At 34.9% G+C, this 12,283-nt stretch overlaps 1 protein-coding gene across 1 annotated transcript in view; it reads right to left on the minus strand.

Moving 5' to 3' along the window:
* Positions 1–4,512: 4,512 nt before the first annotated feature.
* LOC100366363 (DNA repair and recombination protein RAD54-like) overlaps positions 4,513–12,283 on the minus strand; it is a 40,299-nt gene continuing 32,528 nt past the window's right edge. Inside the window, exons 18-22 of the mRNA XM_085503386.1 lie at positions 11,114–11,224; positions 10,002–10,204; positions 9,065–9,244; positions 6,320–6,483; positions 4,513–4,812 (exon numbers count right to left, since the gene is read on the minus strand). Coding sequence (XP_085359512.1) covers positions 4,614–4,812; positions 6,320–6,483; positions 9,065–9,244; positions 10,002–10,204; positions 11,114–11,224 — 857 coding nt within the window. The 3' untranslated portion in view covers positions 4,513–4,613. The remainder of the gene's footprint in view (positions 4,813–6,319; positions 6,484–9,064; positions 9,245–10,001; positions 10,205–11,113; positions 11,225–12,283) is intronic.

The following is a 12,283-nucleotide window of genomic DNA, read 5'->3' on the forward strand; positions in this document are numbered from 1 at the left end:
CAAACATATTTGATGTAAAAACCCAGGTGTTCCTTAAATTGTTTTGAGTAGTATATATGTGGTTCTCATCATAGGCAGGGATGGTTGAACATTCACAAAGTCTGTAGTTGCATCTTATGGTACATAACCAACTCCATAGACAGTTTGAGCAAAAGTGGGCAATTTACTCTGTCAACATACTGATGACCAGTTTGATTTGAACCAAAGATATCTCCTTCATGAGTGCTATGGATTAAAGTAGCTCTGTCTAAAAGTGCACAGACCAAGGTAATTTGTTGTAAGTGAGGAAATCTTTCAGTTCGGATAAATGATGGCTATTGTCAATACTGGATTAGACAGCTGGACCAGGTATCATTATCATTGACTTCATAGCAGGAGCCCCTGATGTCAATTAATACGTCTTTTGCCCCTAAGTTTGGGATTGGGATTGACATGGAACGTGTCATGTTCGACGTTATAGAAACTGGGGAAGGAGCACATGGTGATTAAGAGCTAAGGCCTGAGATTTCATGTGTAGCTATTGGTAACCATTTGGGGGCAGAACACCTTTGGCAATTCACTGGCAAATGCAATTACTGTTGCTTGGCAGATCATGCATAGAAGGTGGTGCCAAAATGAGGCTTTCAAACATGGTTCTTGCCTCAAATCAGCAGAATCAGAATCTGAAGATCATCATTGACAAAAACTACTTATGGCGCCCCCTCTCCACAAAGTTTGAACAGTACTTTCTCTTTAGGCTTAGACATAGAAACAAAATTCTTCATTTTTGAAAAAGTCAACGAGTTCAGAGAAATAGAAGTCTTCCGATATAACGTCACACTTCTTGAAACTTAACTCACTGAGAACACGCAAAGTGTTAATAGTAAATAATTCCCATGAATTGTAAAACCTAGAAACACACCTCTGGTCATGCAATAATGAGAGGCAGTTTGCAGGTAAACAAAAAGTCTAAACTCAAATCGGAATAATTTTGGCTTAGCTATGGTAAGTCCGTACTAATTCAGCCTGGGCAGAAAAGTTACTAATATATTTGATGGCCAAACACACCTCTCTACTGTTAAGGGTGGTAGCTTCCGAAATGACTATTAAATCCTATAGCCCAACTAGTGATTCTTCTGGCAGTAAAAATATTAAATTGTAGTTGCCAAATATGGTAGTATTATGGTCTCTGCACATCTGAAATTGACACACATTTTGATACATTGGTGTAATAAAATATAGCACTTATAAGGACGTATGCTGTAGTGATAAATAATGAAGGTTTTATTGCTTTAAAATACTCTTACATCATTGACTAGTTGTACTATTAAAATATACCCGATATCATCAATCACCGTAAAAGGAAAAACTTAAACAAGCAGCCTGTCGGCCGAGATGCAATGCACATGGCAATTAAAGAACAGAAGATTACAAAAATATTCATCAAAATTAGAGAATTGAAGATATAATCATGAAATGAACAAATCTGAGAGAGGTCCACATGTAGTACCTATATATGTAATATCAAAGCAATTGGACTTGAGATTTTTAACAAGAAGTTGAAAATATCACTTTTTACCAAAAATTACAAAAATATTCATCAAAATTAGAGAATTGAAGATATAATCATGAAATGAACAAATCTGAGAGAGGTCCACATGTAGTACCTATATATGTAATATCAAAGCAATTGGACTTGCGATTTTTAACAAGAAGTTGAAAATATCACTTATTACCAAAAATTACAAGAATATTCACCAAAATTAGAGAATTAAAGATATCATTACAAAATGAACAAATCTGAGAGAGGTCCATATGTAGTACCTATATATGTAATATCAAAGCAATTGGACTTGCGGTTTTTAATAAGAAGTTGAAAATGTCACTTTTTACCAAAAATGACAAAAATATTCACCAAAATTAGAGAATTGAAGATATCATCATGAAATGAACAAATCTGAGAGAGGTCTACCCAAAGGTACATATACACCAAGTATCAAAGCATTCAGGCTTGTAGTTTTCAAGAAGAAGTCGAAAAAGTAAAACATTGACATGGACGACGACGACGGACAATCACTCATATGATAAGGTTTCGTGAGATGTTGATGAACAATATTTGCCTCATTCACTAATTTAAATAGACATCCCATTCTTTCCATAGGGTTGTCAGTTATGCTGGTCAACATCCTGCAACTGGCGTACATACAATGAGTTGAACTGAGCAATTGATTGCCCAAACTCATCCTTCACCTTAATAGTGAACACAATCCCCACCGTAAGTCAAGGCAGCTGAAGAGCAATTAAAACAAGTGCTTGTAAAAGCAATACAAATATGGATGGCGTATCACGACAAAAGATGTACACACACTGAATAGCAATGACAACTGGACAGGTTTTGATTAACCTAGTTTCAATCGAATTGGCATGTGCTGGTAGAATCATACATAATATGATGTTAATTCTATCTGTCTGGTCGCTATAAATAGAAAAAACCTGCAGTGGCACGGTAATAACATGTGTCAATAACTATAATGTTCCAGCATCAAAAGAAAAATTGAATTATCTTTATTTAAAAAAACAAAAATTCTGGGATGGTTCCTTAGGGCGAATTAAAAAAACAAAAAAAGATCCACAGTATAGTATCAGCATATGAAAGGTTGTTGACTGATAGTTTCCATCTGTGAAAAAATATCACGTTATATAGCATTATTTCAAGGAGGTTGTACAAGTCACAATTTATTTTGTTTGAGCTTTTTTCCATAAGACTGGTTACATGCTACTTCTCATTCTTACGTAAACCCACAAATTTACATGGAAGCAATACAGGGTTATTGAAAAATACTAAACCCACCCTCTAATGCAGCAGTTGCAAACACTAGGTATTTGAATGAATAATTCCTAACAAATTCTACTACAACCTGCATTTCAAATGGAATCTGTAATCACTATTATGCAAATGAGAGTGCATAAATTTATTAAAAGAATAAAAATCCATGTTATTTTGTTCAATTCTAAGACATGTATATATGCCCAATACTAATGCTAACAGGCAGGTCTTGTGCAATCTAAACTCGCTAATTTGCAAATGAGGGTACCGATAATTAATATGCAGAAAAAATTGCAAAAGGCTGAATTACAAAAGAAAAATGCATTTCTGTTTATACGTGTCATGGATACCAATGCAATCCATTATAGCCTAGGAGAGCAGATAGGTTAGATAATAACACAAGAAGCAGTAAGTAATCAAACCGATCCAACTCAAGCATATACCCCAAGACATTCTCATTTGAAAGTTTGAAGATAACACAGAATGAAAAACGTTTATAAAAAAAAATTGAGATGAGCATTTAGGTAAATTTTCTAAAACTGATGTGGTTCGGCATTTGATAAATTTGACAGCTGTCTTCATCGACTGGTTATAAAAAATGCCGTACTTATAGTGTCGTTTTCGCCATAGAGGGCGCACTTTAATTTGAAGTTCAAATACCAATATTTGTTGCCACTTAATTAATTTCTTTTTCTGAGTTTTTCTGCAAACACTTCCCGCATAATCTACGACACACCACTGATAGTGTTACAGTGTAATAATAACTTGCTACATGTTAGGCAAATCCATCATTTCAAACCATCAAATAACCATATTTGTTCTCAAACAATCCTTACACTAAAACACATTCATGTAGTATGTCAAAACGCTAAAATTATTTCTTTTTTTATTCTCTCTCATAAATAAAGGCAAATAAATATTTCTTTTTTTTGAGTAGCAATGCATGACTAGTATGTAATAACAGTGCTGGATGTATTGTTTGAAAGGAGATACTAATGCATAGAATGATGTACAGACTGGACAGTCTATATAACACAACAAACATAGACATATTGTCTAGAGTATCCACTATAGAATACAATTGTTAATGAAAATTATACAAATTATATAGGTTATACAATGGGTAGCTGCCTCACACACTGATAGATATCACTTCATTTACATTGTCATCTTATTTAGATACATGTACTTCAGTGTATTCTCAATGTAGCACTAGAGTTGGTAGTCTCTGACACATACCTGTGTAGTATAAGTAACAAATGTATTATGCAAATATGCATGCACTGGGTAGCATCATTGCATTAGGGAACATTAAAATAGCTTACATAAAGACGTTGAGAAGCACTTGAAGTAAGACCAACCATGCATCACTGTGTCAAACTGATCATTCAAATGTGTATACCTTATCACCTGCAAGCCAGGACTGATATCTTAATATATAGGATGAAATCTCAGAAGTGAAAATGTATATACCTACACAGTACTGTATTTGCTCTATTAGAAGCACATATGTCCAATAGAAATGCAATAGAACCAACCATTCCTTTTATTGCATGTTGGATCATTAAAATACAACTTACTTAGACTATAGACACACCTCTTTTCATTTATATATTGTAGTGCATGCCCAACTACTAGAGATATACAGCATATGAACTTTGACCAGCCATGGTCAGATAAAAAATATACCACGAATAACAAATCTGTACATTTAAAATTTATAACATATTTTACACTTTATTAGAAGTAAGACCAGGAGACAGGTAGTTTCACAGATTATGACGGGCGCCACCAATGTCCAATTTTGCTAAACAGTCTGAATTTGATCATGTGACCGATGATGAAATACAAAACTGATGTTATCACACCAACTGCTTTTTAAAACTTGATCAATGATTCCTTTCTTATCTGGGCAATGATTCCACTGCGATAAGTCATTACTGCAGTCACTTCCATCTGGTGGTGGCCGTACTTGGATATTGTTGACACATCGTCTACACTTGAACCTGTTAAGTAAGTGAAATTATGCTGTCAATAGATCATTGCATAGTATTGAGTCCATAGATGACAATGTACAGTCCGCATACTATAATTAAACTTCCTATAGACGACATAGATGACAATGTAAGGCAGGGCTATTATACACTACCCATAGATGACAATGTAAGGCAGGGCTATTTTACACTACCCATAGATGACAATGTAAGGCAGGGCTATTTTACACCACCCATAGATGACAATGTAAGGCAGGGCTATTTTACACTACCCATAGATGACAATGTAAGGCAGGGCTATTTTACACTACCCATAGATGACAATATAAGGCAGGGCTATTTTACACTACCCATAGATGCCAATGTAAGGCAGGGCTATTTTACACTACCCATAGATGACAATGTAAGGCAGGGCTATTTTACACTACCCATAGATGACAATGTAAGGCAGGGCTATTTTACACTACCCATAGATGACAATGTAAGGCAGGGCAATTTTACACTACCCATAGATGACAATGTAAGGCAGGGCTATTTTACACTACCCATAGATGACAATGTAAGGCAGGGCTATTTTACACTACCCATAGATGACAATGTAAGGCAGGGCTATTTTACACTACCCATAGATGACAATGTAAGGCAGGGCTATTTTACACTACCCATAGATGACAATGTAAGGCAGGGCTATTTTACACTACCCTTAGATGCCAATGTAAGGCAGGACTATTTTACACTACCCATAGATGACAATGTAAGGCAGGGCTATTTTACACTACCATAGATGACAATGTAAGGCAGGGCTATTTTACACTACCCATAGATGCCAATGTAAGGCAGGGCTATTTTACACTACCCATAGATGACAATGTAAGGCAGGGCTATTTTACACTACCCATAGATGCCAATGTAAGGCAGGGCTATTTTACACTACCCATAGATGACAATGTAAGGCAGGGCTATTTTACACTACCCATAGATGCCAATGTAAGGCAGGGCTATTATACACTACCCATAGATGACAATGTAAGGCCAATGAGTTGAGTATTTAAAATTAAAAACAAAAGTAATTGAACAGCATCATGATAAAATCTACCAAATTAAGCACACTTTAATGGAAATATTAGAAGTTAACTCAGTTAGGTACCCCTCTAAAATCAAATGGTGGTGGTGTACATATTCAAGGTTTTGGATGATATTTAAACACATCTTGAAACAAAACTAAACTGCATATATATGATATCACTATTCCTTTGAAAGCTATATTTTTTTTTCCTGCCAAATTTTATACAATTAGGCATTTTTCCATTTTTCAGTTATCCGAGTACAACAATTTAAGCATCTCTAATACCAAGTTGAATCTTCACAATTATTTTGAAATGGCTTCCATATAGTACGCATTAAAATTATAGAGATAATATCAATCATTACCTCCATAGAAATAAGTTTGATGATTCATTTCTGTTTTGTTAACACACTTATTCATTCAATATGAACAGATCTAGAGAATTAGACTTACTTATCATGTGTATCACTCTGTGTGTTCTCATTTAATTTAAATAAATCTTTGAGTTCATCAAGTGAGAAATGTCTCTCAACGTCCTCTTCGTTATCAACAACACAACTACTCAAAGCCTTCTTGTGAGCTTGTCGTTGAAATATCTTTTCTTCAATTGTGCCAGTCTGTAAGAAAATTCCAAAAATCTATAATTTCATGGAATAGCATTTATTGTCATAATTTGTGGCAGCAAAGTAAGTTAATTTAGCCATTTGTACATGCATTTCTCAAAAATTACAATAAATAGTATTCAATATAGTTTTTATTTTACACAATTTTAACTATTTATCTTGCATTGTAATATTGGTCTTGGCAGACTGATCCATCCATGGTTCACTGGCAGATTTTAATCTAAGTTTCTTTATACATGCAACCTGATCTATAATTTGGTTCAAAATAATTCCCAGGCCATATCAACATTACGATCAGTAAGAGAAGATCATCCCATTCGCGTTGATTGACTTTAAAAGCAATGAGTGGTTCTAGAGGTATGATACAAAGACAGGGCAAACTCAAAGGCAACAACATTTTGCAAGTGTTGCCTTGGGTTCTAAACTGTCCTGTTCAATCATCTCATTCAAATGATCATTTTGTCTGTGAAAACTTTTGGAAATTGATTGTATTTTGAAAAGACATGAAAGCATTCATTACCATATCTCAGTATTATGCACACAAGCAGCCTCCACATGAAGTAGGGCACACGATGACAAAATAATTCAAAAAGAAGACATAACAACATACAGAGATAAGACTGAATAATAACATCATGGTTCTGATAACACTACATACAGTAGAAAATACAACTACACAGAACTGTTGCAACTGGGAGATGGCTTATGCAATGAAAAGTGACATGGCGTAATGCATTGTATATCAAGTCCTGTCACAGTTAATCCGAGTTCATTGAAATACAGTCCCTAGTGTCTTACCAAGACAAACCAAAATATGTGAAATATACGAGGGTGCTCTTTTCAATCCATCAACGAGGTAAAACACATCATTCCCCAGTGAGGGAAAAATATTTCTTTATAATTCTGAATATGTACATATATAGCTCAATATTTTTGACACAACATTTCATGTTCAAAATTCTGAAATAAAAATATATGGCCACCAAACTAAAATTTGTATAGTTTACAATTGGTTCCTATGGCAGAAACGTTCCATTATATCTCAAAATTTTGTTCAGTGATCAATACTATACAAAATGATATGTGGTGTGAGTTATCCATGAGTTATCCATGGAATAATGTGTTTACATGGAATCCTATGGAAAACTTTCCAAAATGGCTGCTTTCTATATTATTTTGCATATGTTTACATGGAAACACATCCTTCTTTCTCCATAAAAACATTAAATTGCGTGCAGGTATGTGAATCAGCTAACAACATTTTTCTGAATGATTTGCTGACATCACATTTTGTTCATGTTTAATGGTATCAAATTAACGTATGGTAGCAACCAGAGAAAACTTTGTAATGAACTGTATATTTGTATAATCTGTCACATCTATGACAGTGTATACATATTATGAGATTTTGGATATAGAACACATATGGATATTGTAACATTGGTTGCTTGGCGGATTAGATGGCAGAGAATCTCGGGCAGATGGTTAAACAAAAAGAAATACTGCACATTGTCTCTATTCTCTACAGCAGAATGATGTCACATGTTTCAGCTTTACCGTCTAATAGACTTTCACATAGTGAGGAAAGTGAAATCCATGGCTGGTATTAATTTACATATTCATTTATTTAATTATTTATTAATTTGGTTAGTTTAATAATCTCATTTTTGCTCCTCTACTATATACATTATAATTTACTTCCAGTGTATATTGGAAATCAGACTAGACTAGCAGTAAGCTATTTTCTGATTTCCTTTTTACCCAATATATATATTTTTTTTATATTACCATTTGTTTTTCTCCGTACTTGTTTTTGTGTGAGGCTTACTTTTGTTATTATTTTTCACTACTTCTTATTGTTATTGGGTAAATAAATAATATTATTATTATTATATACTTTACTTTGCCCTTTAAATTCTGGTATGTGGACATATACATTTGATTACATTGTTGTACATGATCTAAAATGAAAGTGATATTGACTGAGAATATCATCAATAACACTAACAGCTATTAGTTAGAAGTGCCCATAAACCAAACAATGATTTATATACTGAATTATTGAAATGTGAAAATATGGTAAAATGACCATAGACACAGTTCAGTTATTTAAATAGGCTCATGCACTACCAATTGGGCAACAATGTTATCAAGAGTACATCTATTTTGAATTGTGAATTGTGTCTTAATCAATCACAAAGTTGACTTTGATTACCGTACCTTCGTTTATATATACAAATTAAATCTGATTACATCAAATCAACAACAACTATTGAAGTATTACCGATGTCATGTTGTGTGCAGTTAAATTTTGTGTAAACAGACAATGTATTTTACATGTGTTATACATGTAGCATGGGACCCATATCGAACATGAATCAGCATTCTCCGTCGCAGAGACTATGGGTATTTTATCACTAAGCTAGGTAGTCACCAGGGAACGTCCCACTAGTTGTGGCTCTATGTGGCTCCCTAGGTCAGGTCATTAGCTCGAAGATTCTGCAAAGGAGAGTGACGAGGCAGCACACTGATTGATATTTTCATTAAGTAAATTATGACTGCACATAACACTTACAGATAATAACCTATATATGTAACACTGCTTCTTCTGTCCGTCTCGCCAGACTCTAGCCATCGCTTGGTCGTCATTGGCTGGATTCCAATCTGGATCAAACATCACTAATCTGTTGGCACCAATAAGATTAAGTCCACAGCCACCAGCTTTGCTGCTTAACATAAATATATACTCTGCACTCTGTGAACCAAAGGAACGGTATATTGTTATAATGTCTAATACATCGCCAGATGCCTATTTTTCTCATTTATTTATTTTATTTATGTCTGCTGGTAGATTAGTCTGTCCTTTGCCATTAAAGGGAAGATTGAAAATTAAAATGTCCAGACACAAGAGCTCAAGAGCAGACAGGTAAATGTCAAGGGTGAGAACAGAATTAAAGATGCTGAATTAAAAAAAATTAAATATTATTTTGTTCATACTTCAAATAATAGGCCCATGCTTATTAATAGAATGAAAATGTTAAAAAAGCAATTTGAGGTCAACTGACACATTTTTGAGAAACAAATGTCTGAAGGATAAAATTCTCATTCTAATTTCTGAATAACAAAATTTTAATTCTAATTTCTGAATAACAAAATTGTCATTCTAATTTCTGAATAAAAAAATTGTCATTCTAATTTCTGAATAACAAAATTGTCATTCTAATTTCTGAATAACAAAATTGTCTTCTAATTTCTGAATAACAAAATTCTCATTCAATTTTCTAAACAACAAAAATCACTTTTACTCATACACTGTAAAAGTACTTCGCTATTTTTGCAGAGAAATGATTAAGTGAATACAAAATCCAGCGATTATACCTTTTTTCCTATACTTTACATTCAACTTTTCAAAAATCAGTGAAAATAAATACCATACAAAACACCCAAAGAATGTTTCCAGCGAAAATTAATTCCAGCTAAAACAAAGTATTTTACAGTACATGTATACTTACAGATGGATTGTTGAATCTTTCCACCATCTTGGCTCTCTTCTTAATAGACATACTACCATCTAATCTTACGTACAGATATCCTCTATTATGACATAGTTTTTCAAATAAATCCAATGTTTGTGTATAATTAGAAACCAACACAACTTTATCACTACTAGTTGTTCTCGTCACTGCCAGGATGTAATCCAACACTTGCATTTTACCTGAATCAAAAAATATAAAAAGGTATTTTTTTTGTTAGAAGGTTTTTTCATAGAGGCATATCTGTTTCTTCTGTTGTACAGATGTATGATCCTGTCTGTGTCTGTTTCATATTCCGAGTCGGACTCTGCCTAGGCGCTGTCACTTTAGGTACAGTATGCACTAAAAATTGCATCTTCTTTTTGGTTATGATAGGAGCTACGGTCTGATTCCTTCAATAACATTCTTTTTTTTCTCTAACAAAGTGTCCGTCTTTCTTTTTCCGGACCTGTTCTCCTTTTTACTCCACGTGGCATTGTTGTATACAATAAATAAATCTCGAGATATAATATGGGACGCACTTGTGATGTGTTGCATACAAACGGCGTTTGTGAAACCATGGAGGTAGCTCCATGGTGAAAGAAGTTTAAGCACTGAGCTACATATAGCAGAAGAACCATACCAAGCATAAAATGTGTTGTACCTAATAAGCTGAATGTTTTCTGCAGTTCATGTGTGAGTGTTGTGTGTGTATTTATTCATATATACAGATAATTGTATTCAACTATATTGGTGCCCATCAGTCTAAATTATTCCTATGTTACACGAATTGTGTAATTTTAAACTGGATAAGAACCCACACACAAGGTGGGGAAAATATAGATATTATTGGTTATTTTAATATTTAGCCTAACTCTGTGATCTTGTGACAAAATCAAAACAGAGTAATTCACTGAAAAAAATGACCTCATTTTTAAGCAGGGCTTGAATTTTGGGAGGGGCTCCAATTCCAGGGTCCAAATTCCTAAAAATGTCTTGAACGGTTAGAAATTGTGAAGGAAATATCTCAGATACATGTATGGTATCTAAATAATCACCTCCATAAATTCAAGCCCTGCTCTAGTCTGAAGATAATATTCAGAGAGTCTCACCTGACAACTCTGGCTGCACACCTTTAGCATTAAAATTAGATGGAAATAAATCTAATGCCCCATCAAATCCTTCTTCTCCATCCACACATTTATTGTAAATAAGGGAAGGATCTGAAATGAAAAGAATAAATAATCAAACAATTTAAATAAAAATGCTGAAATGTCCCCCCACTGCAGCTTGAGGTTAAGGATGTTCATCTAGTCGGTGAGCAGTTCCACTGTTTATCTAGTTGGTGGGCAGTTCCACTGTTTATCTAGTTGGTGGGCAGTTCCACTGTTTATCTAGTTGGTGGGCAGTTCCACGGTTTATCTAGTTGGTGAGCAGTTCCACTGTTTATCTAGCTGGTGAGCAGTTCCGCTGTTCATCTAGTTGGTGGGCAGTTCCACTGTTTATCTAATTGATGGGCAGTTCCACTGTTTATCTAGTTGGTGGAAAGTTCTGCTTTTCATCTAGTTGGTGGGCAGTTCTGCTTTTCATCTAGTCGGTTGGCAGTTCTGCTTTTCATCTAGTCGGTGGGTAGTTCTGCTTTTCATCTAGTCGGTGGGTAGTTCTGCTTTTCATCTAGTTGGTGGGTAGTTCTGCTTTTCGTCTAGTCGGTTGGCAGTTCTGCTGTTAATCTAGTCGGTTGGCAGTTCTGCTGTTAATCTAGTTGGTGGGCAGTACTGCTGTTAATCTAGTCGGTTGGCAGTTCTGCTGTTAATCTAGTTGGTGGGCAGTACTGCTGTTAATCTCGTCGGTGGGCAGTTCTGCTGTTAATCTAGTTGGTGGGCAGTACTGCTGTTAATCTAGTTGGTGGGCAGTTCTGCTGTTAATATAGTCGGTTGGCAGTTCTGCTGTTAATCTAGTTGGTGGGCAGTTCTGCTGTTAATCTAGTTGGTGGGCAGTTCTGCTGTTAATCTAGTTGGTTGGCAGTTCTGCTGTTAATCTAGTCGGTTGGCAGTTCTGCTGTTAATCTAGTTGGTGGGCAGTACTGCTGTTAATCTAGTTGGTGGGCAGTTCCACTGTTTATCTAGTTGGTGGGCAGTTCCACTGTTAATCTAGTCAGTTAGCAGTTCTGCTGTTAATCTAGTTGGTGGGCAGTTCTGCTGTTAATCTAGTCGGTTGGCAGTTCTGCTGTTAATCTAGTCGGTTGGCAGTTCTGCTGTTAATCTAGTTGGTGGGAAGTTCTG

The sequence above is a fragment of the Saccoglossus kowalevskii genome, chromosome 9 (assembly GCF_978046115.1).
Source record: "Saccoglossus kowalevskii chromosome 9, keSacKowa6.1, whole genome shotgun sequence".
Classification (NCBI taxonomy): domain Eukaryota; kingdom Metazoa; phylum Hemichordata; class Enteropneusta; family Harrimaniidae; genus Saccoglossus; species Saccoglossus kowalevskii.